At 34.3% G+C, this 26,301-nt stretch overlaps 2 protein-coding genes and 1 non-coding gene across 11 annotated transcripts; 2 read left to right on the forward strand and 1 right to left on the reverse strand.

The window, feature by feature from the left end:
- The first annotated feature begins 1,891 nt into the window (after positions 1-1,891).
- On the forward strand, positions 1,892-7,279 carry LOC113714726 (protein NRT1/ PTR FAMILY 5.4-like). 2 transcript variants are annotated; one of them, XM_072069800.1, is made up of 4 exons: positions 1,892-2,116; positions 2,462-2,679; positions 3,393-3,955; positions 6,305-7,279. In XM_072069800.1, exons 2-4 carry the CDS (start codon positions 2,632-2,634, stop codon positions 7,182-7,184), a joined length of 1,491 nt encoding a protein of 496 aa, XP_071925901.1. In that variant the 5' UTR covers positions 1,892-2,116; positions 2,462-2,631; the 3' UTR covers positions 7,185-7,279. The 2 variants fall into 2 exon arrangements, with proteins under 2 accessions (XP_071925901.1, XP_027094553.1); XM_027238752.2 differs by lacking the exon at positions 1,892-2,116 and adding an exon at positions 2,177-2,334.
- A 4,299-nt stretch (positions 7,280-11,578) lies between these two features.
- Positions 11,579-15,988, forward strand: LOC113714727 (succinate dehydrogenase assembly factor 1, mitochondrial). 8 transcript variants are annotated; one of them, XM_027238755.2, is made up of 3 exons: positions 11,579-11,786; positions 12,765-12,819; positions 15,366-15,988. In XM_027238755.2, exon 3 carries the CDS (start codon positions 15,464-15,466, stop codon positions 15,752-15,754), a length of 291 nt encoding a protein of 96 aa, XP_027094556.1. In that variant the 5' UTR covers positions 11,579-11,786; positions 12,765-12,819; positions 15,366-15,463; the 3' UTR covers positions 15,755-15,988. The 8 variants fall into 8 exon arrangements, with proteins under 8 accessions (XP_027094556.1, XP_027094559.1, XP_027094555.1 ...); XM_027238758.2 differs by having other exon boundaries at positions 15,437-15,988; XM_027238754.2 differs by having other exon boundaries at positions 11,579-11,781.
- A 3,836-nt stretch (positions 15,989-19,824) lies between these two features.
- Positions 19,825-19,927, reverse strand: LOC113715251 (U6 spliceosomal RNA). The gene has a single exon (XR_003453891.1). It is a non-coding gene; the product is annotated as a U6 spliceosomal RNA (small nuclear RNA).
- Between the last annotated feature and the right edge of the window lie 6,374 nt (positions 19,928-26,301).

Raw genomic sequence — 26,301 nt, forward strand, 5'->3', positions numbered from 1 at the left:
GCAGGATATAAATAGCTCACATGAGCAGGGTTATAAATCAGACCATCAGATCTGCCCTAACTTAGCATTCTAGTGGTGACAGCCGGACCAGCGGACCTCAAATCTTGGAAAGCCACCAAGTGTGTCAGAGGACAGAGATTATGGTACGGTTTAATGTATTAATGGTCCATATTCGGTGTTGGATTTGGATCTAAGGAGGGATTTAATAATGTACACTGCACAGTGGATTTGAAATCAATAAACTAACTCCAATTTGTTATTAATCCGAAACCCTTTTTTGGTAGGAAAATGAATATAAATTTGATCAAAAAATTTTAAGTCCAAAATCTTTTTATTTGGTAAGCTTTACATCCAAATTCTGCTTAATTGTAGTCTTGTGCTTAAGCCCTCCAATGAATAGGAAAAAGGGGAGAAATCTGGGAAAAGAATAGTTGAAAATATTGCTAAAGAATAATTCATAGTTGGAGAGTAACGTTCACAAAATGGACGGGAATAGAAAATACAGTTGAACAGAAAGTCTTACCTTTATACTAGGTATTAGTCCCCTTATGGTCACTTTATTGGAGTCTTAAACCTTCGCTTGGCATAGATGCCATAACATTGTGCCTGCCAAGAGCCCGATATAGCTTATGATTCCTCACGCCTTCTTGGGTTTTCCGTTGAAGGCGTTCACTTATATGACTGATCCATCACGCCTTTGTCCTGGTGCTGTGAACAAGGCGAGAAATAATAACATGTAACAACTGCCTCCTTGTATAGGAGATATGACTGTGAATGCATGAAAGAGCTTTCATTTTCTTGATGCATTGCCTCGGCACTAAAGGTTAGTGAACTGGTGTAGCCGTACAACAATGAGAACACGCCTCTTCCTTGGGGTGGATATATGAAGGCGCAGTTAATTGTACAATCAATAGTTGACGCCTTAGTCGAGTTTGGGACTGAGTAAATTACTCGGATAGTCACTAAACTTTTCGAATGGTAGAGTTTTAGTTATTTAACTTTTAAGAGTATGCATTTACTCCCTAAATTATTAAAAGGATAAATTTTGGGTCATTTCATTAGTTTCTACCGTTAAATCCAAATCAGGTAGATTTAACGGGGGAAGAGACGAAATGGTCAAAATTTACAAATTTAATAGTTTCATGGGTAAATACATACTTTTAAAAGTATACTGTTCAAAAAGTTTACTGACTGCTCGGGTAATTTGCTCGCTAGGGATTGAAGAGAGAAGCAATGCGCCTTCTAAATAAGGTGCAACCAGAGCCCGAATGCGTGGGATGAACCTTTTCTTTCTCCGGTATTTTTTCCGGGGACAGAATGAACTTGTAAGTTAAAGAATACGTGTAACTCACAATTTGGTGATCGGAAACGTCTTCTCCTTAAGTTACACCACACTGATGAATTATATGATTGCATCCAAAATAGGAAATTGAGAAGTTGTCTTGCATACGTGCTAGCCGGCTAGAGATCATGAAAATCTCTATGGCGGTGAGATAAATAGGATAAGCATTTACTCAAGGAGAAAACAGTTCAAATCAGTGATAACTTGTGAATTCATCAACAACTGCATTGAGGAGAAAGAAAGGAAAGCGTTATTCAAAAGAATCACTTATAAAAGAAAAGAAGAATCAGTGAATCACGTACGCTTGTTGGGACTGTGATAGTAGTGAAGTTGTTGCTTTGCCACGTTTTGGACTTAGTTGATGGTCCATTAATTCCTTAGATGCACCAAAATAAAGAAAAAGAAACTAACACTTACCATTGATGTATTACCGTAGATTCAGGTGGCACTATTTAGTGACATGAGTCCAACACTAGGAAAGCTTGTGAAAGATGAAAAGAGTGTCTTATTACTTATTATAAACATAAGGCATCATACATCGGCTAAAGTACTTCTCGTGCTTCTTTTCTTCAAATCAAAACGAAATTCTTTGAAAATGGTTTTAGGGAGAATTTCTTCATATTGCTCTAGGAAAATTCTGTGTTGAATTTCTTAATCCAGGCTTTATATTTTGTTGTTTATAGTTTTGCTAATTGGCACTGATTACCAAAAATATTTGGGGGGGGAAGCTAGAACAGTTTTTTTGACAAGATAGGTTACCATAACGTCTTGCAGGTAATGCACAATCAATAGTACTCTTCCTTAAACTCACGTGTATAAATGCTGTCCAAGATACCCCAAAAGTGCACTACAACCCAAGCTAGCGAACTTCATATTCCAGTCTTTTTCGAAGGAAAAAAAAAACTCCTATTAGCGTTTTGAAGTAGTGAATATGTCCTCCGAACCAAAATCTTCCAAGGGAGGAGGTTGGAAAGCTGCTATTTTCATGATCTGTTAGTAACCCTCCAAAAACGTCTAATCATCTCCTTATCCAAATTTCCTCCGCCCTGATTTCTTTGCTTCTTCTCCTTCTTGGTGTATTGCTCCTAAAAAGTTGGTTTCTTGTTCAAATTATTGCAGGTCTGGAGGTGGCTGAGAGATTCTCCTACTATGGGGTCGCTGGAAATCTTATCAACTACCTCACAGATGTTCTACACCAGCCCACAGCAGTGGCTGCCAAGAATGTCAACGTCTGGATTGGTGTGTCTTCAATCTTCCCATTGTTAGGTGCCCTCGTTGCTGATTCATACATGGGTCGATGCAAGACTATTTACGTCTCATCCATCGTGTATCTTATAGTAAGTTCATCAATCATCACTCAACTGATCAATTACGTAAATTCCCATGACTAACTATTCCAGTCTCCCTCGATATTGCATATCTCAGCAGCCATTGGGCTGGTTGACAGGATTGGTCTAATGTTTGTTTTCTAGTGCTACAGTGACTCTTGACAGGGATAATTCTATCTTATGCTAACCTCGTAAAAGCCACCTAGCATAAACAATTAACGAATGTTGATTCATAGATTTTTAAAGAGTTGTACCATTATATTATGATTTGTATGATCTTCTAGAAAGGTAAAAATATTTAAAACATAGTGGTCTACAAGATCAAGCTTTATCAATAATTTCCTAGAAAGGAAAATATAATCCTTAAGTCAAGGGTATTTGACAAATGAGGTTACATGAGCACGCCTATGGCAGTGATAGAATTGCTAGGACTGCTTAGCATGGAATTTTCCCTTTAGATTAGACGTATGCATTTATAACATTTATAGTTCTTGCAATTTAATCCAAAGATTCTGTTCAGGCTCTTTATCAACTGTGAACTCATATCCAAATTATGCTAAATCAAACTTGAATGTTTGGTGGCAGCACTTTTTATTATCTGTACATTACACCACCCCCCCCCCCCAAAAAAAAAAAAAAAAAAAAAAGAGGAGAGGGAGAGAGAGAGAGAAGTTGAGGAGACACACACAAGGATTCTGATTCTATCTAATCAAAATACACAGGGTTTAGTGGCATTAACCATCACAGTTTCAACAGTTCCATCAAGTGCTCGCGAAGCAATCTTCTTGACATCACTTTACATAATGAGTGTGGGGGAAGGCGGGCACAAGCCATGTGTACAAACATTTGCAGCAGACCAATTCGATGATGAAGTTGCTGAAGAGAAGGAAGCCAAAAGCTCGTTTTTCAATTGGTGGTATCTGGGGATTGTGTCTGGTGCCACTGCTGCAATTCTCGTTGTGATCTACGTGCAAGAATATGTAGGGTGGGGCATTGGGTATGGAATGCTAGCAGGGGCTCTGGCCATAGCACTTGGGATGTTTTCTATTGGAAGTTGGACGGGTAATTATCGCCTGCAAGCTCCAATTGGGAGCCCATTTACGAGGGTGGCTCAAGTGTTTGTAGCAGCTGCTAGGAAACGACGTTTGTGTGATCAGAGGGTTGATGATGGTGGCCATAGTGGTGGATTTTTTGGCCATGAAAAAAAGGTTAGATGTCGGAATAATGGAACAGACGAGGTAGATGGATTCAGAGTTCGTGCATTGGCTCGCACACCTCAATATCGGTAGGTTTTGTTCTATTCCATGCACCTCTTATTTGGTTCCAATAGTGGCGATCACATCACATCATATCATATCAGCATGTGTATGCAGTACTTTTTGGGGTTTGCTAGGTACATGGAGAAAAGCTTGTCAAAATATGTGCACATTAGTTAGGTTATCCCCAATTGGAGAATGGTTGGTTTCACTGCAAAATGAATGGATAAAGATAAAACGAGTAGAATAAATAAGTAATTGAAAAAACAGAGTTAAATAGGTAAAATAAGTAATATATGAACACGGATGGCCTTGCTTTATAATTATTAGAGTCATTGAAATAAACAAATATCCGATAATGTGAGGCAATAACTATATGCGACGGTAACCAATTCTCCGACTTACAATTTCTTCTATCTTATCATTCACCTGATCGAATCTTTCAGAAAAAATAAATTACATTTTTTTGCATAATTTTTTTCTTTCTTTCCCTCCCCCCCTCCTTTTTTTTTTAAGTGGGATGTGTTGAACATGAAACTTCTTATATACAATCCTTTTCAACTTACTATCAAATCCAATCCCCTATCTCTCTCTCTCTCTTTTTGTATAGTTGGCCTTTTTCTTTTTCTTCTGTATGTGCTTACTAATGTGAGTGGCTAACTGAAGACTTGAGCATTTTTTTCCCTGGAGTCTAGTTACCTTGCCGTGATAGGACATAGAAGACATGGAGTTGCCTACACTCCAAGGATTTCCATATGTAACTATTTGCTGGTCATCATAAAAGTCTATAGCCTTTATAGCCTGCGTCGGCACATTTCAATTCAAGCAAGACGAAAAAAGAGAAGAAAAGAAAAACGAGATTTGACTTATCTTAGTCTTTAATATATTATTCTTAATTTTTAGTGATTAAATTTAAAGACTTCAGGAATTTCTACTGCTCCCCTACTTTAAAAAAAAAATGCCATTCTTAAATATTCTTAATTTGAAATTAATTTAATTTAATTATTAGTTGAAACATATTATTGCAGACACATATTATTGAAACATATTAAACATCTTCGTTTTGAGTTTAACAAAGACTAATTAAAGATTATTGAGTCGGTCAGTGCTCTATTAGTAAGTATTAGTATCACTTAATGGAGATAATCATAACATGACAGAAAGTGGGATTAAAGCAAATTGCATTAGCAGCACAAAAGTCAACAATCCACTATTTCACAAAAGAAAGTGGGCAACTAAAGATTAAAAAACAATACCAAGTAAGGTAAGTCACTAGCAAGGAATACGTAGCCAGTCGCTTATCCCCAAGGTACATGCACCATTTCAAGTAAAGGTTGACATGAAAGTTCCATTAGAGAACTTGACATGACTAGAGTCTCAACATAGGGAATGTTTTGCCCGAATGGAGGGGGGAAAATGTCATGTCAAGGGGCTTTGAGTCTTGTATCTCAATTTTAACCATTCATTGTGATCTACTAATTCATAAATTGAGGCATTTGGTACAAGATATATAAGAGAAGTGTCAAATCTCTTTTTTTTTTTTTTTTTTTTTAATAAAAAACATCGTCGTTCATTCATTGAATTTGCAGTAACCATAGAAATTACATCAGTCATACACAGATACAAACAGAATTGAAAAACAAAACTAAATACTATAGACCTGAAAAGGTAAGGGAACATTACATATTGTGAACTTTGAAAAATACTTGAAAGATAAAATATTTATAGTCTCACAATTATTTGCATGTGTTTCTAACCGTATTGTTTGCTTTCTCAAGAATCTGCCAATGAATTGATTTAGGTTTAGATGTTAATGTGAGATCCGACGAAATTGATCTAAGAAATAACTCGTTTGGATTGCTATTTTTAGAAGATTTTATAGAAAAATAAATTGTAACAATTTGATATATGTGAGGTAAAAAAGTGATTGAAAAATGTAACAATTTTATAGTTTTCAACACTTTATTTTTTAAGAAATTCACTTTGAAGTGGGGTTTTTATAGAACTTTTTCAAAGAATTGAAGGTGTAGGAGAAGGTGGAGGAAAATAAATAAAGTGAGTGTCTTGCTTTCAATACTAGGATAAAAACCGTTATTCCCTTTCACCGTGGATGAATGGAAAATGATAAGCGAGGCCTAGGATAACTTTTCTTGTAATCTTTCCGACTTCTACTCTTAATATTCTGATATGGGTCATTCATTCTATCAATTAAAAGTGCATTTGATGCTATTTTGTGCTTAAAAGTTAAATTATTTTCTACGCTAAAATGTGGGGATGAATGATGAACAGATGAATCCAACCTTTTTCGATGTGCTTATTGCATAAAATAGAAAAACCCTTCTAATATTTCCAGGTCTCCTTGCCAATTACATCGACAGATTTCTAGACAAAGCAGCAATCATTGATTCCATAGATGCATCAAGTGAGAAGAGAAACCCCTGGAGGTTATGCAGCATGAATCAAGTAGAGGAGGTTAAGCTCCTACTCCGCCTGATTCCCATATGGGCACAATGCTTCATCTTCACGATGGTCACAGCACAACTCAGTACATATTTCACAAAACAAGGCAGCACCATGGTCCGTGCATTCGGTCCAACCTCAAAATTTCACATACCAGCTGCTTCATTGCAAGTAGTTACAGGCCTCACAATCCTCATATCTGTCCCTATTTATGAACGAGCATTTATTCCACTAGCAAGAAAATTCACCGGCCAGGCCTCTGGAATAACAATGCTGCAGCGAATCGGCACCGGACTATTCTTATCTTCGATAGCCATGGTAGTTGCTGGACTGGTGGAGGCTAAAAGAGTAGAAACTGCAAGAGAGAATGGGCTTACTGACTCGCCGAAATCGATAGTCCCCATGAAAATTTGGTGGTTGATTCCACAATATATGTTGTTTGGGGTCTGTGATATGTTCACCATTGTTGGAATGCAGGAGTTGTTCTACGATCAAATGCCTGAGGAAATGAGAAGCATGGGTGCGGCTGCATATGTTAGTTCAATTGGAGTTGGAAACTTCATGAGCAGCTTAGCAATTACTGCAGTTCAAGGGATCAGCGGGAAGAAGTGGCTTGTTGACAATCTAAATCGAGCAAATCTTCACTACTTTTATTGGATATTGGCAGGGTTAAGTGCTGTGAATTTTTGCGTATATCTTTTTGTGGCAAAGGGCTTTATTTACAAGAGATTTGAGTATTCTGAGTCAGGGAACGAGAAAGAGATGGGTATGCAAGTGCATCCAGAAGGGAATGTTTGAGAGTGTCAGTACTCAGTATGAAGAATGTTTGTACTTTGTAAGGGTGCATATGTTGTACCAATTAATTTCTTAAATAAAATTGAGGATTAATACCATCTTGCTCCTTCGAAATCTGAATTTGGTCTCTCGAATTGAAAATGTGTCATATTAATCCTAAAGTCTCAATTTGGTATCTCAAACTTAAAAAGAAAAAAGAAAAAAGAAAAAATGTAGTAGTATCAATTATTTAGACCTTGCAAGTAACAACAAATGTCAAACAGGTCACTAAGATTGGGAAAAATTTTAAATGTGTTTTTTTTTTCTTAAAGTGAGGGAACTCTTTTAACTTGGTCCGTCGTACCTATTTTGATAAAGTCATTAATAATTGTTAATAAATTATGAAAGGATCCAACTTCCAAGAGAGGAAACTATACAAGGCCATTTTTGTCCTTCTATATATATAAATATTTGCAATTTTAATAATTGTAAGGATAATTACTAATTGAAAGATAATAAAACTTTGGTCAAGTGATCATACAATTAAAATTGACACTAAAAAATTAGAGGTACTAAATTGTAATTGAACTAATTGCAAATATGATTTGATTATGCGTTAGTGTTCATCTCACCATTTGTCCACTTATTTGAGTACGCTCTACTAATTATGTGATAGGCTCTCTTTAATAACTCAATTTAGTACTTAAACTTAATATGTTCAGATGCATTTGATAAAGCAAAAATATAATATCTGAATTAATTAAATGCCACTAAATTTTCTAAGTAAAACTTACTTAATGTGATATATACTTAAATGTATCAAATCTAGTATTTAACAATTCACTAACTTAATAGATTCAAACTTCAGATTTCAAATTTTATTTTTTAAATTTTAATTTTATCAAGCACACCTTAGTCCTCTTTGGATCGTTGGTTCCTGTAATTATAACTAATTATATATCAGTGTTCATGAGTTCTACCATACGTGACTTGTGGCAAAACTGTAATTGGCTAATTTTAATATTGTTGAATCAATTAAGGTGGGGTTGAAGAGATTTGGGGCAATTGCAATTGAGATTAGGTACAATTGGAACGTTGATGAATTTGTTGCAGAAGTTAGTGTAACTTTATCGACGTGGTTGTATTTATATATTGAACTAGTTTTGTACCCGTTCGTTGAATGGGAATTGTCTAAAAATAATAAATTATTTAGTATAGTTCATAAAAATATTTGCATAAAATACAAATTTATTGTCTAATCTATTATAGCCTTTCTTAAATACATTGTTATTCAAAAATAGTCTTATAATGTAAATTTAAACATCTAATTCAGTGATTAATAAATTCAAAAATGCAAAAAAAAAAATCAACAATATGATGACATTCAAAAACTTGAAAATAAGGAAGATCAAATCTTGGCTGATCTTCTGTAAACAAAAGAATGGCCAACCCGTTACCAAGACATCAATTTTGGTACTTAATATAAATGGCTTAAAGGTTAATGTGAAAAGAAAAGAAGCCGACAAAACTTGCAATATCGTTTGAAAAGGAAAAAAGAGAGACAAAAATCACCGAACTTGCAGTATCGTTTTATATTATAATAAGTAGCTACAGTTGGAAACAAACAAACATAAAAGTGCCCTCACACATAAATTATTTAACTAATTTTATAAAAATGTCGATATAAAATAAAATTTTAATGTATAATCTATTATAACTTGTCTTAAGTATATTACTATGTGCGCATTGTAATACAAAATATTCTTATAATATAAATTTGAACATCTAATTCAGTGAATAATAATTCAAAAATAGAAAAAATATCATTCAACAATACCATAATATTAAAAAACTTGAAAATAAATAAGAAGTGCAGTAAATAGTATCAAATAATATTCTATTCTTCAGAAACTTGTTTTTGTTTTTCTTATGTTTGAGCATGCTCCTCGATCTGTCTGTGCAAATCAGCATTTATTAATTTTTCATTATCGCTGCATGATAGCAAAGCAAGATAACTAAGTATTGGAAAATAAATGATTTATCGCATTCAAAGTTGTGTATAACAATACGTAAAGATTATAATTTAAGAAAGTAAAATAGTATATTAAATCTACCTTCTCATGCAAATCTTTTTATGAGGATTCCCTTCTTCTGTGATTTTTGTTGAACCCTCTGATGAATGATTCATATGAAGTGTATTGAAATGCTGTTGATTAGAATCATCCGGTGTACTAATTGGGATCTGGGAAGAAGATGTTTTAGGTTGGTATTGGTTGTTGGTTCCACCAATCTGATAATGATTTATCAAAATTAAAGGCAAAATATTATGTGAGATATAATATGTGAAATATAAGAGAAATTTATTGTACATTACCTGTGAAAGCATGAAATTCGTTCCCTCTCGAAATCACAGTGGAACCATCTAGTTACTGTAAATCTATTACTACCTTGTTCCAGATTGTAATTGTTCAACTTGATTTGGAACACAAAAGGTTTCCATGTAATCTTATTTCTAATTGATGACACGATTTCATTGCTAAATCCTTCCTGAAAATGAAATGCATAATAGATTTTTTTTTTGTTAGAATATTCAACGGCTAAGATAAGTGTCAAATTGTCTACTATTATTAAAAACTTCTCAAAAATTAGATATAAGTTTACCTTATTAAATTCTTCAAGAACAAAAGAAAGTTTGTGCTAAAGAAAATTTAAAAATGTTTAGGCTTGACAATTAAGGTTAAGGAAAGGTGAGAGAATGGAAGAAATAATTATGGAAGGATTATCTAGAATTGTAAAGTCAAGAGAAAAAAGTGGGATAGAATAGTGTAGGTTATTAGGGAGTTAACTCAGAGAGCGCGTTGCACCTATTTGCTATGTCAATAAGCCACGTAGGAAAGAGATAAACTAAAAGGATAAGGATAAGAATACAATTTTATTATATATATATATATATATATATATATATATCTCTATATATATGATTGGAATTTTTTCTTTTTCATAAATTTTATGCTATGCACTATGTCTTGATAACGCACTTAATAATAAAATTTATTAAGAATCCTATTAGGAAACTACTTGTCATCTCGTTAAGTCACGTAAGAAAGAGAAAACATGAAGGAATAAGAATGAGGATACAACTTTATTATATATATATATGATTAGTGTAAATAAACAAAAAATTTATGTATATAACAAAGTAATTTTTTTTAAAATAATATAACAAAGTAATGTTATTATAGCAATTACACCATTTTATACATGCTCAAAACTTGGGCTAAAGTTAGAGTGGGTTAGTTGTAATGGGCTAAGTTCTAAATTCAAATATTTGCAAACTAATCTTTGTACCAAAAAAAAAAAAAAAAGGCAGAGTAAATAAAATAACGAAAAAAATCTGATTGCAAAATGAGAAAAGTAAAAAAGAACTTAATCGAGCGAGCTTGTTAAGTAGTAGTATTAAGGTAGGGATAATTTCAGAAACCTCCCTAAGGTTTCGGACAATCTCACTAGCTTCTCTTAAAGTTTGTAAAATTTACAAACCTCCTATGAGATTAGGATTTTGATAACAAAGTTAGTCCAATTTAAAAAAAATAATATTAAAAAGTACTTCAAGGGAAGAGATGAAACTTTTATTCTATAAATACTCCTTATGCATGTACATAAGCCGTATTAGTAAAAGAATAAAAATAATTAAAAGTTAGAAACAATTAATACACATATTTAACTACTCAAAAAGTTCACATTTAATAAATTAGATAATATAAATAAGTAACAAAACTACACTAATGATTACAAGATTCAACAAAATAAACTAGTCAACTCTTTTAACATAATATTTGCTATGATTCTTGTAATTTTGAATAGAAAAGTTTTTAAATTTTGCATTTCTTTTCCCTCTTTTTAGTTTTCTTTGAAACTCTTAAAATTATGACAATTGTAAAGTAATTTTATTGAAATAAAAGAGATAATTGTGAAGTAATTTCATGGAAATAAGGGAGAAATGAGGGGAAAAAAACAAAATTTGAAATTTTTTGAAATGGAGGGAAAATTTGTTGCTTATTAGTATTGTGTAATTTATTAAATGTGAATTTTTTAAGTGATTAAATATGTATATTAATTATTTCTAATTTTCATTATTTTTATTTTTTTACTAATATGACTTATATATGTGCATAAGGGGTATTTATGAAATAAAAGTTTCATCTCTCTCTTTAAAGTACTTTTTTAATGTTATTTTTTTTAATTGGATTAACTTTGTTATCAAAACCTTAACCTCGGAAGAGGTTTGTATAATTTTACAAACTTTAGGGGAGGATATTGAAATTATTAGAAACCTCAGGGGAGGTTTCTGAAATTATCCCATTAAGGTATTACTATTAAGTATTAACAGTAAAAATGTCTCCTCCTTCACCTTCACCGCCACCGTGCCACCGTCGCCTCCTTCTTCCCGATATATTTCCTAGCATCCGGCTGGATAAGTCCAATTGCACCTTTCGCTTTCAACAAGTCTTTTTCTTCTATTCCGCCATACCTACCCTCCTTCCTCTTTCTGCCTTGATCTTTTTTCTCCATTAAATACCCCAAAATATACAGCTAGCACTTGACGCCGACGCCGAACACCGTAAGGTTCTCTTTCATTTTATTTTAATGTTATTATTATTATACAGTGGTTAATAATTGTTCGCAAATTAATAATATGGCTTTCTCCGTGTGCAATTTACCTCTGGTTAGAGTGAATGGCATCTAGCAGAGCAATTTTTCCGGGGCGGCGCTACCGTTTTTGTAGGATATCAATTAGCTTGGTGGTTTAGTTCCTAGACTAGTCTTGAAAATATAATTGTACCAAAACAAATTGTTGTTTTTTCCCTCAAGTCTCTCCACATGTTGGTCTGGAAAAGATTTGACATGTATGAGCTATGAAAGAGCAATTTCGATTGATTGGAAATATGGTAGGTAGGAGATTAAGATCAACGAAATGTGTTGTTTTTTCTAGTTTGAGCTTTGTATTTCTTGGTTGTTGGATTTTTTAGCTTTTTAAGAGGAGATGCACTCTGGAATTTGTTGAGTTGCTTGTTTTGTTGGTCAGGTTCTGGAGCTCAGGCTTATGATAGCTAAGGGCGGTAGAAATATAGAGCTATCCTTTGTGCTTGCTGGACTTCTAAAGTCATGGTTCAATCAGCTTAATTCTACTTAGATTTTCACAGTTAAATTTTGTTATGAATCTTAGAAAACGTCCAATGGAGAGATGCTCAGTTTGAAGATTTTCAGACTGGGATGTATTTAAGTAGAAACTTATAATAGAAGCACGGATTATAGTTGCACTGTGTATCTGTGTTTATTAGCTTATTCAAGAAAGTAAATTGAACCTCTTAGTAGCCTAGGCAGGTTGAATTCGGTAACTGAAAATGGGAACTAAAGGAAAAAAAGATCTGTTAGGATATGAAGATCTAGAGGGTAGAAAGATTTCAAATGACCCAAAAAATGCTCTTTTTCGTTTTTGAATTAGAAAGCAGATATAAATGTCATTTTCCTAGCCATACAGACTATTAAGTTTGAGCAAGATGTACATGGCCTGAGAAAATGCTCTTGGTTGTTGGATTACAGAGAAGAAAAGATGACGGTTAAGGAAGGAAAAGAAGTAATCATCTCCACCTCCTTGGTTAGTAGCTCATCACTCCCTTGCAGAGGCATATTCTACTATTTCCTTTGTCTACTGGAAAATTTTATCCTAAGGTTTCTGTTTTCTGGTTTTCATCAATGAGGCCAAGTGGGTGATTGCTTGCAAAGATTCTTACATGTGATTCTTTTTTTTCATCTCGATAAGCTCTTCTGATAATAATCTGGAACTTACCTGTGACGTCAATTAGATTAGACATTCCCCTTGAATTTGACTTCGCAAGCTTAATATAACCTCAAACTCAGATGCCAAGGTTGAAAATTGTTTTAGAGCTTGAATTGAGCATGTGGAATCTTAAAATGCTAAACTGCATTATGCGGGGCTCAGTTCAACCGCAGCTCTATTATAGATCTCAAAAACAGAAAATCTTGGCTGCTCTTAAATGTAGAGAAGTGAGAAATACATTTGCGTTTAACCTCCCCAGAAACAGATATGCCTGTTTAATTTCTCCTGGGGAAAAAAAATAAGAAAGACAGAAAAAAGAGTGCTTTCTTGGTGTTTCTTTTACTGTTGATACGCAATCTGGAAGGAAACTCAGATACCTCAAGATGTATAAAGAGGAAGATTTGAGTGGAACAATTAGCTGGTGCGATTCTGTGCTCAATGTGATCTTAAGTCTTTTAGCAGGTTGTTCTTAGTCTAAGCTTTGCTGCCACTGGGTACCATATTTGGCAAGATTGGAATCAGAGAGTTTGCAGAAGTGAAGCATGGACTACTGAGGTGGTAATAAATTTCTGGTGATATTCAAGCTGCTGTTTCAAGTTGGGAAGATGTGAAAAGAAGTAGGGAGAATTGGGAATTCTGTATAACTTGGAATGTGGATCAGATAATTTGTTGTTGAAATTAGAATCGATAATCTTTTTTAAGGATGATTTTAGAAACCTCCCCCGAGATTTCTGAGAATTGCGGACAGTTCCCCTTTAATTTGAGATATTACACAGACCTTCCTTAACACATTGAATTACCTTAAATGATCTTCATTTAGTTCCCAATTTACATGGAAAAAGAGCTTGTAGGAGAAAAAGTTTTCCCAGGATGCTCAGGTCTTCTTAATTTGCAACCTCTTCTCTCTCTTTTCTCTCTTCCTCCTTTCTTCATTGCTCTCCACCCAACTTCCACTGCCTATCAGCCACCCTGCTCCTCGGGCTCGCCTATTGTTCACCCTGTCCCTCAGTCTGTGGTTCACAAAATTCCAAATAACTCGGTGCTTTCTCTGTTGAATGTAAAAGGAACAACTTTCTCAGGCCAAAGATTTACCCCAACAAAGACTTAGTCCGATTTTCTGCCAAGCTAAGGCTGCAGCAGTTTCCATCAATTGTCTCTCATGCATCACTGAAGGAAGAGCAATCGTTAAGTTACCAAAGCCTGGGGAGCCAAGGTGACACTGCCTTTGTCCTGCCCCAACAGTAATCTCTACCAATCTTTTCCTCACCATTACTTAGCCACAAATTCTTCCAACATCCACTTTTCTTTCTTTCTCCTTCATTTATTCACAAACAGTGGCCATGATTATTTTTTCCTCTGTCTAATCCCTAAAATTCCTATACCATGTAGAACTTATTGGTACATCCTTTATTATATTGTTTATGGATGTAGACTATTTTGGGAATAATGATAACTAACTTCTGGGTGTTGGTTTTTGATTTTGATGTTCCCTTTGCATTTTGCTTGTGCTTTTATGCTATTGGCGAGAAATTAGAGGAGAATTTCATGCACAGGCAGTGGCCCATCATTGCCCTATGATAACTGTAATTTGCTTAGAACAAGCACTGAATGGAGAATTCTCCTCAATTTTCCTTCCACAATGACGTTCAGAAGTTTAACTTGTCTAATTTTCTGTTTAGTTGGCCTATGAATCCATTGCAGTTTTTATACTTTAATTTAAATTTTTTTTTGAGTAATTTGTTGGTTATGGTCTTTGTCTTGTGTTTATGAGAGTTGATGAAGGCTGAGCTTTTGTAGGATTGAATGGATGGTGGATCTCTTGGTAGAATACTTGGTTCTTGATATGGGTATAAGGATATGTGGTCAAAGGATTTTCGATTTGTGTTGTTTTGATGATTGAAAATGGTGGTGGTAGGGAAGAGAACTCTAAAGCTGGTGGCTGTAGTGGAGGAGATTGAATATGGTGGTGGTGATTGGATATGGGACGTACCTTTAAAAAAAAGGGTTTAATAGGAGGCATTTTAGGATATTCATTGAGTATTTTTGCTTACATAGGCAAATTGGGTTTTTTGTTGCCCGAAACATGAACATAGGGGGTTTCTGAAATTAGAGGGGTACTGTCTGCAATTGCTAGAAAAAGGAGTGTGCGTCAGTCCTGGTAGATTTCTTGAGAAATATTTTCAGATATATCTGTGTGTGTGTGTGTGTGTGTGTGTGTGGCTCACTGGTCAGGGGGAGGTTCGAGTCCTTTCCTTTCGCCATGCATAATTTGTGCTTTCTTCATTTATCCTGCATTTTGCTTCCGCTTTCATTTTTAGGCATATGCATATAAGTAATTCAATCTTTTTGTTATTTTCTGTCAGGCTGCAACAGAGCACTACAGAGATAGACAAAATACTATTCATTGTCTCTAAACTTATTATCCTGTACATAGGCTGAGAAGATCTAAAAGGGCATTATAATGGGACTCTCGAATGGGCCAAGGCTCTCTGGAATGCAGAAGCAAGTGCTTGCTCTGTATAGAGGATTCCTGCGAGCAGCACACTCCAAATCTCCAGAAGAGAGACACAAGATTGAGTCATTTGTGTCATCTGAATTCCGTCGCAATGCCAAGCAAATCGATCGCAAGAATTTCCAGTACATTGAATACTTGCTTCGCCTGGGTAAGAAACAACTCGAGCAGCTGAAGAACCCTGATACTATTGGATTGTCATCATTGACTGTAAATTCCTCTCAAACCAGAAGACCCTGAGCCCACGAGTAGTTCCAATTTTTGATTCCTCTAATGGGATCGATTTATTTTTTTCAGGGTAGAGAAGAGTATAAAATGTCTTGGCTCATTCGTTGCAAGATTTTATAGCTTATTCTCATTTGTCCAGTTAAGGTAAATCCATTCATTGTCTGCAAATTGGCAATAAAAGAGTACAATCAGTGTTTTTGGAATCGCAACGCAATACGATGAAGTGCTTGTGTACTTCCAATACAAGTTAGCTAGCTTGATGAAATGTTCCTTCTGGAGTTTGTCAGAACTGATTCCCCAATCGAAGTATGGAACCATAAAAATATATTCAAACATGTTGGATAAGATATATACTCGCTGATTTATATGCATCTACAGAAAATTCCTCTTTTCTTTATATAGAAGCTGACAGATTAATTTGCTTAAGGATTTTTTTGTTTTATTTTTTGTATGGGCATCCAAAAGACCTAGTCCACCTATTTGGCCCAGTGACATCTGGTCGACGCTGAAAATTAAACAACAGATTAGCACTGGTGGTGGTGGTGGAGGAGGCGGAGGAGGAGGGTGCGGTGCCAAGAACTGGCCATTATTTTGGGGTTGTGAAAAGAGGTATTGATTTTGGTGACAAAGATGGTTTATTTCCTAGAAAAAGATAGGGAAAATTTGCGAAATAGGAATTCGAAGATTTGTTATTCATAACAAGGGTGTAACTTTTGTGGACTGCGTATTTAGATCATGAATTACTACTACTCGTAAATTGTAAATAATAAGCAAAATATTAATTTACTCTTACATTAGAATAGTGTGCACACTATTATAAGGGTGATTTAGTCATTTAGTAGTAAATTTATTAATTATATCAGTTATTAAACTTAAGTTAGAATGTAAAATCAATTCAGTGCACATTATCTTTTATCCATGGGTATCAAAATCAATTTGGAGAGTTGAGTTAGAATGTAAAAGGTTGATAATAAAAAATTTGTGAAAGGAATTTCTTTTTGGGAAAATAGTTTAAAAGGTCCCTCACATTTTGCAAAATAACCTTTTTCATCCCTCACTTTTAAAAACGTAATTTTACATCATTTACAAATTCACATTGGTCAAATTTGGTCCCTACTTAGGTTTCCGACTAGTTTTTTGTTGGAATTCACCATGTGCCTTGCACGTGATCATATTTTAAGGGCAAAATTGTCAAATTAATTTTATATAATTCGATTCATAATCCCTCATATTTCATAAAATAAATTTTTTCGTCCCTTACATTTCACAAAATGACTTTTTCCATCCTTCACATTTTTCAAAATGAGTTTTTTCATCTTTTATTGATCATGTGTGTGAATATTTTTTTTAAAACCATGTATACATCTATTTGATTTCACCTGAACAGTACGAATAGCATGTGAAATCAAATAGAGATATATTACATACTATTTGTACTGCTCAAGTGTAATCAAATAGATATATACATGGGTTTAAAAAAATTGTTAGTTTTTCACTTATATTCATTTTCTTTTACTCGAAATTTGAAAATAAAGAAGACATTTAATCCTAAATATTATCAAGTGTTTATATCGAATTAAATTTGGATAGAAGAAGTAAAAAAAAAAAAAAGAAAAAGAAAAGTACGACAGAAAGAAAATTAAGTGATTGGCACTTTCAAATTTCAAGACAATCACTAGGCAAGTAATTCAACTGTTGGTCTTAAAAGTATCGAGTAGAAATTTCAGATTTAAACTGAAATTTGTTAGCACAATTATAGAATTCGAATTAGGACCCATTAATTAGATGATCTTATTATACAACTCAATAAATAAATTATTACCAAAAGAGAAAGGTCACAAATATTGAATAGGTTCAAATGGTGAAATCATATAAATATATACATGGGTTTCAAACAAAATTATTAGTTTTAAACCCCTATATATATCTATTGAATAGCATGTGTATAACTACGATTAACATGTTTAGATGAAATCCAATAGAGATAAATTACATATTATTTATACTATGTGAATTTATAGAAAAAAAGCTATTCGTACACATGATCAATGAGGGATGAAAAATTCATTTTGAAAAATGTGAGGGATGGAAAATTTCATTTTTTGAAATGTGAGGAACGAAACAATTCATTTTGTAAAATGTTAGGGACGAAAAATTTTATTTTGTGAAATGTGAGGGATTATGAATCAGATTATGTAAAATTTTGATTTGACAATTTTACCCTAAAACATTGATCACATGCAAGTCATGTGGTGGATTCTACCCAAAAACTAGTCGGAAATCTAGATAGGGACCAAATTTGATCAATGTGAATTTGTAAGGGACGTAAAATTATACTTTTAAAAGTGATGAACAAAAAAAGTCATCTGATAAAATGTGAGGGACGTTTTGAACGATTTTCCCTTTCTTTTTTGAAAGAAGAATTAGCTATGATACTGACAACATAGTAGAAAGCCAAGCTAAACCTAGTTAAACCATATAGTAAGTACTAAGTTGTTACGTTCTACTATTTGATGATGCTAAACATCTGATGTAATGCACATATGCAACAAAAGAGATGCGAAATAGCAATATCAAAACAGAGAAAAAAAACATTAGAATGATGGATTATTAGACAAAAGAGGCTATTAATATTAAATTTGACTCGTAGGTGGCAATTTAATGCATATCTACCATTAAATGTCAGTTCAATTCCCACTCATCTTACTCTATCAATCAAAAAACAAAAAAAGGAGTTGAAATCCTTGATATTGAACCAAAGACTAAAGTTGGAAAAAACTTGATGATGCAACGATTACAAATTAGTTTTAATATTGAGTGAAATCTTTGAAAAATCAATATAATTTTTAGGAAAAATCATTCAAAACGTCCTTTACATTTTGCAAAATAACTTTTTTCGCCCCTCACTTTTAAAAGTGTAATTATACGTCCACTCTATTTATAGCATGTTACAATTGAAAAGGTAAACTTACACTCAATATATATGTATGAATGTATGTATGTGTGTGTGTGTGTAAGGCCCATCGTCGAAAAGGTTACTGGTGGCGTTCGACACGAGACAATTTGTATGTGTGTGTATAAACACACATATATGCCTAAAATTCAGTGTTTTTGGAAAAACATTTTTATTAATGTAATTTTCAAGATGCCAAAATCACATGCAAGTTTGCAAACTAGCTAAAAGATGCCTTATCAAAAGAAAAAATTACAAATTTAATTGAAAATACCTAGATGAATTGCAAAAAGCAAGCTGCTCTAGTGATCTTGAGCCGCAAAATAGTATCATGAACAAGTATTTTACAAGGGCAAATTCTTAAGTGCCAAATATGGTATTTCTCTGTACTGCCGCAAGACAAATGATGATCCAAAAGTGCAAATAGTGCAATTTTAACGATAAAATTGGTATTTGTGCTAGTGAGTGCTCAAAGTCTGTTGCATTGATTGATTTTTGGCATTTTCAAATTCGGCATTATAATGGGACTCTTTTAACAAGTTAACTGATAGATATTGAAATAGTTCTAAAAGTATAAATATTAACTTATTTGGTAACAAATGTGCAAATATCAAATATAATGCAATGGAGAACATAGTAGCCCAACCACCATTTAGGGTTCCAAATTAGTATAATGGGTTTCAATTGAAGAAAAGGCACCAAATACTATAGAGTGAAAAAGATACTATTATTTGATTGGAATTCAAAAGCTACACAAAAGAAAAATCAATAAATTAAATTCGATTCAAAGGCAGTCAGGTTATAATCAAGAAGACACATGAAACTCAAGAATATCCTATATCCTATATATATATATATATATATATATATATGTATGTATGTATGTATATATAAAGGAGTTTGTAGATGGGAGTTTGTAGATGACTGTTGGAAAATTTTTCATCTGCCATCTTTGGGGATAAAATCAAATGCAAGTGATTAGACCAAATGTGTAACATTATAGTGTATAGTTGAGTTGGGTTGACTATTATGTTCTCCCATTTGCAATTGGCTTATATTCCACGTGATTATCAAGCTTTTAAGTGGTGTTTAAACCACTTACAACTGTAATTGCTTTTTTTTTTTTAATTAAAATTTGGACCATTTCTCGATTTGTGCGTGTCATCCTTGCGTAGGGGCCATGCTAATCTTCTCTGTATCGTTCCAATTTTATGGAATGTCCCCAAAGGGACCACTTACAAGTGTAATTGCAATGCTCTTCATCTTCTTTTATAATTACTGGGTAGCTTTTATAGCTACAATAATAGAGGGTCTTAATGTTAAAGATGATTGGTTCAAGAAACACTTAATAATAAATATGATTGGTTTTGGTTCATATTTCCAATCCGTTACAAATATAATTATAGTGCTTTTCAACTTGACAATAATGAAGGCTTTTAATACTGAAGAATGTTGCTTCAAGTGCTTGTGCTCAATCTTTTGTTGTGCGTGTTTGGACATGTATGCTCATTTACTTTCTTTCTTTTTGGAATTTTGGATGTTTAACTGATACAATAAAAGTTGTGAGTTTTCTACTGCAATATTTTCTCAATAGCTATTGTCTGAATATAGAAATTTCGTTATGGAATACATGATACATACATATGAATATCCATGGGAACCTTCTTACATTTTCTAACTATTTTCCAAAATTTGATGTTCGTGGCTGCAGGTGATTAAACTACGACTAAAGATTATGTATTGACTGCAATTTCATGACCAAGGTAGGATCTAAATCCGACCTTATAGTTGATACATGTTAATTGTCGATTGGATATGGCTATGATTGTATTATAATGGTATAGTAACAAAGGTAATGATATTTTTGCTTTTGTTGTTGTGGTATGGTGTAATTATCTACTACAATCCTATTTCTTTTACTTATAAATTTGTTTTCCTTTATAAGTTTGTTGATTTGGCCAATTTATTTATAATTTCATGCACTTTAACTGATTCAATTAAACCAATTACCATACAATTCTAATTCTACTATTTTTTTTTATAAATTTATTTGAATAAATATTTTATCACATAGGTTAAACTCCCGCGGGCTTCCCCCTAGTTGTATACAATAAATTTACTATCAAACCATCAATGAAGTGCTAAATACGTACCTTAGTCATCAAACACATAAACGAATCTAAAGAAACATATGAAGTTTGGGCTCTCACTTTTTGTCGAGCTATTTTTGGTATAAAAGAGTTGTTACAAAATTTTGAACTTTCTTCTATTATGTATTTAAGTATATATGAAATAAAAAGGTTTTATCTAACTTATAGCCACTCGATACTTATTAGCATTACTAGGAAATTATCTGAGTCTTGGAACTTATCATATATAGTAGCTTGAAACAATGTATACCCTAGTATAAAGATGAAAGAACTTATGTACATGCTAAGATAATAACATGCAAAAGCTTTGTAATTGTTGTCACCTGTCTAAGATTTTGTACCACTGTTAATCCTATTCATCAAATCTAAAATTAGCCTTATTCTCACCATTATTTGTCTCTTCTAATCGCACCTGTAATTGCCAAGAACTTTCTCCTGCATTTGCAAGGATAATATATGCCAAATTTAAATGATTTTTTTTGTTGAATTAAAAATATGCTTACCACTCAAATCAAGAGCAATTATTTTTATTCAATTCTAGACTATCATTTTGTGCTATCCCACAATAAGCTTTTTCCTATATTTTTGTAAAACTATTTGAATCAACTTCTTTCTCCACGTGATTTTTAACTTTTAGCGTCATTAAAAAATGCCTTGAGTAATGGTTAAACTTTTATGTTATAATCGTTTCTTCTCAGTCACTAGGTTAAAATTAAGCTATTCAGATTTTTTTTTATTATCACTTAACCATCATCAATACAACATGTTGTGCATCACATAATTGTTCGTATTAGAATTTAAAGCATATTACTGATGCTTGATCCATCATTCAACAACGAAATAGACTTGTTATAAAAAAAAAAAACATGAGACATGGTTTTATGGCCCCCCTTTTTTTTTCTGTAAGTATAAAAAGTTATAGGAAACCTGGAAGTGCTCATAAAAGACATGGTTTTATGGCTGAAAACACCATACCACGTTTTGTGTAAAACGATATACCTAAATGAAAGTGGAAATTTCATGCTGCAGTTAATAGTAAGGCAAGGTTGTGAAAATAAACAAAGATAAGTTTTATGAGTTCATGACTTCAGTGATGAATAATGTTGTTCCGCCAGAAGAAAAATACAAATGTCAAATAGAAAAATTAACAGTAGTTATAACAATAGTTATAACAATTATAAAATTAATTATAATAAAATTGTAAATGATAATAATATAATAATAATAAATGCGGTGGGTTGAGACACATATATTTTGCTTTCTTTAAGGGGATTCAAGTTTTTGTGGAAGAATCAATTTCGGCGCAATAGGATCTCCCGCTTGTCACCTCCAGAATACAATAGTCCAGTCACACTTACTATCACTTTCATTAGTTAGCATAACTAAGAGAGTATAGCTCTATCAACACCATTTTTACTTGCCAAAATGTAAGATAGTAATGTAGAGAAGAACATATTGTTTCTTTCTTCTAACTCTCAAAATATTATGAGAAGTAGTTACACTGCTATTAGTGGTGCTTTCTATCTTAAATTGCACGTGTGCGTGCACACACACACACACACATACATACATATATATATATATATATAAAGTTATTCAAAAGCCATAAGTTACATAAATAATAATATGCTAGATAAATATAGGAGTTATTGACTATTCAAATTATATTTAAATTAGAATTGTAAAAAAAACTTGGACCATATAGAGATTTGATCCTACAACTTTACTCTCTCTCTCATTATTCTCTCTATCTTATTTCTTCTCGCCATTAGTGATCGTAAGGTTTCATGGCAGCCCTTCAGCCGTCGGCTGAGGGGCAAGAATTTTTCCCTACAACAAAAAAATCTTTTTCTCAGCTTTTCTCACAGCCGGCAACATCTCCAATCCAGATTAGGCAAGCGTCTGTTTATAAGGGTGAAGCTGCGGTTATATTTTCCAGAGTAGAAGCGGACAAACTTGCAGCACCATTTAGATGGACTTTGGTTGGCAAATTCTCTCATGGACGACCTTCTTTGGAAGATATTCGAAAGTTTTTTTCCTCTTTAAACTTGAAAGACCAAGTCTCCATTGGATTACTGGACTACAGGCATGTACTTATTAAATGTACAGCTGAAGCAGATTTCAATAGAATTTGGACAAGAGGAGTTTGGCAGTTGGGTAAACATCCAATGCGTGTGTTTCGATGGACCAGGGATTTTCATGTGCATAGAGAATCATCTCTAGTACCGGTTTGGGTAAATCTTCCATCTCTACCTATTCATTATTTTGACAAACACTCTTTGTTTTCCATTCTGTCTCCAGTAGGAAGACCATTGTTCCTAGATTCGGCAACGGCTGCTGGGACACGTCCTAGTGTAGCCAGGGTGTGCGTAGAGATAGATGTTGCGAAGCTTGTTGTGCCACGGGTGTGGGTTGCTGTCGAAGGGGAATCAGGTTTCTGGCAACGTATTGAGACAGAGAATCTTCCTCCGTATTGTTCTTTCTGTTCAAGATTAGGACATTCTCATGAGCACTGCAACAAGAATTTGAAAAATGATGGGTCTCGGCTGCAGCTGAACAACCAGCAAAGCCCATACATAGATAGAAGTCAGATGATTACTCATCAACCTGGGACTAATCAAACTGATTTGGAGAATAAAAAGGCAGCGAATATATCCACTGTTATTGCTATTGAAATGACAGATAAGGAAGTTGCTGCTACTGCGAATGAAACTGTGATAAATGAGTCTGCTTCACAGGAAATTTCAACTACTGCTACGGTGAAAAAAGGGATAAAAACTTCAGCAGCAAAAGCCATGGTTGCTGAGCCTGCCGTGCTAGTCGTGCAAAAGGAAGTAAAAAATCTGCAACACTGCATTATTGATGATGATCCTGCTGATGAAGAAGGAGTAGTAACCCATCTACAGAATTCAGCTGTCAATGTAAACATGGAGACATGTAAGGTGATGAATACGGTTTTGCATGGGGGACATGAAGCAATGGAAAACCAGCTGGAGGAACATCATGGCAGTCAAAGCGAAGGGTCCCATGTCCTCAATGAGAAACATTTGAGCACTGAACAACATCATCTGGCCGAGAATGCTTTAACATTGGCACAACAGCATCTGACCGACAAAGCTATAAGAGTTACACAAGAGAATCTGCCCCACAACAACGCCAAGGGTGATCATGAGCAATTGGCCGACAAAACCAATGTTCAACTGCAGCTGTTGGCCGACACCAATGTTTTGGAGAATCTCTATGTTGAATTGCGAGGGGTGGAGGATGAAGTTTCTACACAACAGCTGGTAGAAGCAAATCAAATGCCTACTAATGCTGGAAATCTGTCCCCACGAATTGGTGTCCCACAAGAAAAAATACTGGAATCATCAATGAATGGCCTAAACATTGATCAAACAGGTGAGACCGGTGGTGACTTCCGACAACCGCACAGGAAGGGTATGCGAGCTCCAATCCCATCTGACAGACAGTTAAGGTCACAGACATCATCCAAAAACTCATTCCAGGTTCTTTCTTATGATTAATGGAATATTTTGGAATATTAGAGGGATAGTAAAAGCACCAAATCTAAGAAGATTGATTAAATTAGTTCGGATTTATCATGTTCATTTTGTTGTGATTTGTGAGCCAAAACTAGACGTATCTAAAACCGAATTCATTCGGTTACGTCTATCTTTTGATTATGTGTTTGTTAATTGCTCTAGTGATATTTGGGTTTTCTATAATAATCCTTTTGTTTGCTCGATCGTTGGTAATTCGGATCAGCATATTTCTCTAGATGTTCAAAAGCCATTACTACCAAGTTCAATCATTATGTCTTTTGTTCATGCAAAGTGCTTAGTGGACGAGCGTAAAGAGTTATGGAGTTCTTTATTACATGATAAGCCTACTTTACTTCCTTGGTGTATTGGAGGTGATTTCAACGTTATACTGGCAGCACACGAAAAGCGAGGGGGGCGTCCATTTGCTATAGCGGAAGGAGTGGATTTTATGAATTTTATGGAGGAAGCTGAGGTCTTTGATGTAGGTTTTTCAGGATCTAAATTCACATGGTCTAATAATCGACGGAGTAGAGCTCGGATTTCAAAAAGGTTGGACAGATTTTTAGTCAACGGATCTTGTTTGGATTTTTCAAATGACATTTCGCTGCTTCACTTGGCAAGACACCCCTCCGATCATGCACCATTGAAGGTTTCTTTTGCAACTCGGTCAGATAACAAACCTCGGCCGTTCCATTTTCTGAATATTTGGACTTCCAAACCAGATCTCTTGGAAGTGATTCGCCATGTTTGGAAACAAGATGTGGGTGGATCTCCGCTTCGCGTATTGTGTTCTAAATTATTGGCAATGAGGAGAGCTATTCAATCATGGAACAAGCAACATTTTGGGAATATTTTTGATGCTGTCCGCTCTGCAGAAATGGCGGTTCAACGAGTTGAGGAGTTGCTAGACCAAGATTATTCCGAAGCGGGTCAAATTGAGCTTAATAAGGCACAAGCAGAATTGCGGTATTCAATGTCAATTGAAGAGCGGTATTGGAGACAGAAGGCCAGGGTCAAATGGCTACGTCATGGAGATAGGAATACAAGATATTTTCATGCGGTAGTAAGGCAGAGAAGAGCTGAAGGAGTGATACACCGCATCAAAAAGTTCAATGGTGTTTGGGTGGAAAAGGATGACGATATAGCAAGTGAGGCAACGGCATATTTCAATGATCTTTTCACGGGCTCTTTGGAATCATCTACTGATATGCTACATTTAATTCCGCACTTGGTTACGGAAGAGGATAATGGAAAACTGGAAGCATTACCTTCGATTGAGGAGGTATATGGAGTCATAAAGTTAATGGATGGAGAAAGTGCAGCTGGCCCAGACGGTTTCACAGGCAAATTTTTTACATTTGCTTGGGAAGTGATCGCTCAAGATGTTTACAATGCGGTACTGAGTTTCTTCTGTGGGGCGGAGCTACCACGATTCATCACTTCTACTTCAATTATACTACTGCCAAAGACGCCAAATCCTCAGGAATTCTCTTAATTCAGGCCCATCAGTCTATGTAATTTTTTCAATAAAGTGTTATCTCGGATTTTGACAGACAGGATGGCTTGTTTACTGCCAAAAATCATTTCCCCACATCAGACAGGTTTTGTGAAGGGCCGCAATATAACTGAAAATTTTCTACTAGCTCAAGAGATGGTATCAAGCATGGGGAAAAAGAATAGAGGTGGAAATGTTTTAATGAAACTAGACATGTCCAAGGCATATGACCGAATGTCATGGGGTCATATTATCAGTGTTCTAAGGAGGTTTGGATTCGGGGAAATATTTATTGACCTTATATGGCGATTACTCTCTAATGTCTGGTTTTCAATCATTATAAATGGTTCCTCCTACGGTTTCTTTAAGTCTTGGAGAGGCCTTCGCCAGGGTGACCCATTATCACCTGCATTATTCAT

This window comes from Coffea arabica, chromosome 10c (genome assembly GCF_036785885.1).
Source record: "Coffea arabica cultivar ET-39 chromosome 10c, Coffea Arabica ET-39 HiFi, whole genome shotgun sequence".
Lineage (NCBI taxonomy): Eukaryota > Viridiplantae > Streptophyta > Magnoliopsida > Gentianales > Rubiaceae > Coffea > Coffea arabica.

What these genes read in the sequence shown, in the direction of transcription:
- LOC113714727 (XM_027238755.2), top strand. Translation starts at nt 15,464, where the DNA reads ATGGGACTCTCGAATGGGCCAAGGCTCTCTGGAATGCAGAAGCAAGTG.
- LOC113714726 (XM_027238752.2), top strand. Translation starts at nt 2,274, where the DNA reads ATGTCCTCCGAACCAAAATCTTCCAAGGGAGGAGGTTGGAAAGCTGCT. An exon ending in AGCTGCTATTTTCATGATCT is followed by an intron (nt 2,335 to 2,461) that starts GTTAGTAACCCT and finishes AAATTATTGCAG; the next exon opens with GTCTGGAGGTGGCTGAGAGA. An exon ending in CATCCATCGTGTATCTTATA is followed by an intron (nt 2,680 to 3,392) that starts GTAAGTTCATCA and finishes CAAAATACACAG; the next exon opens with GGTTTAGTGGCATTAACCAT.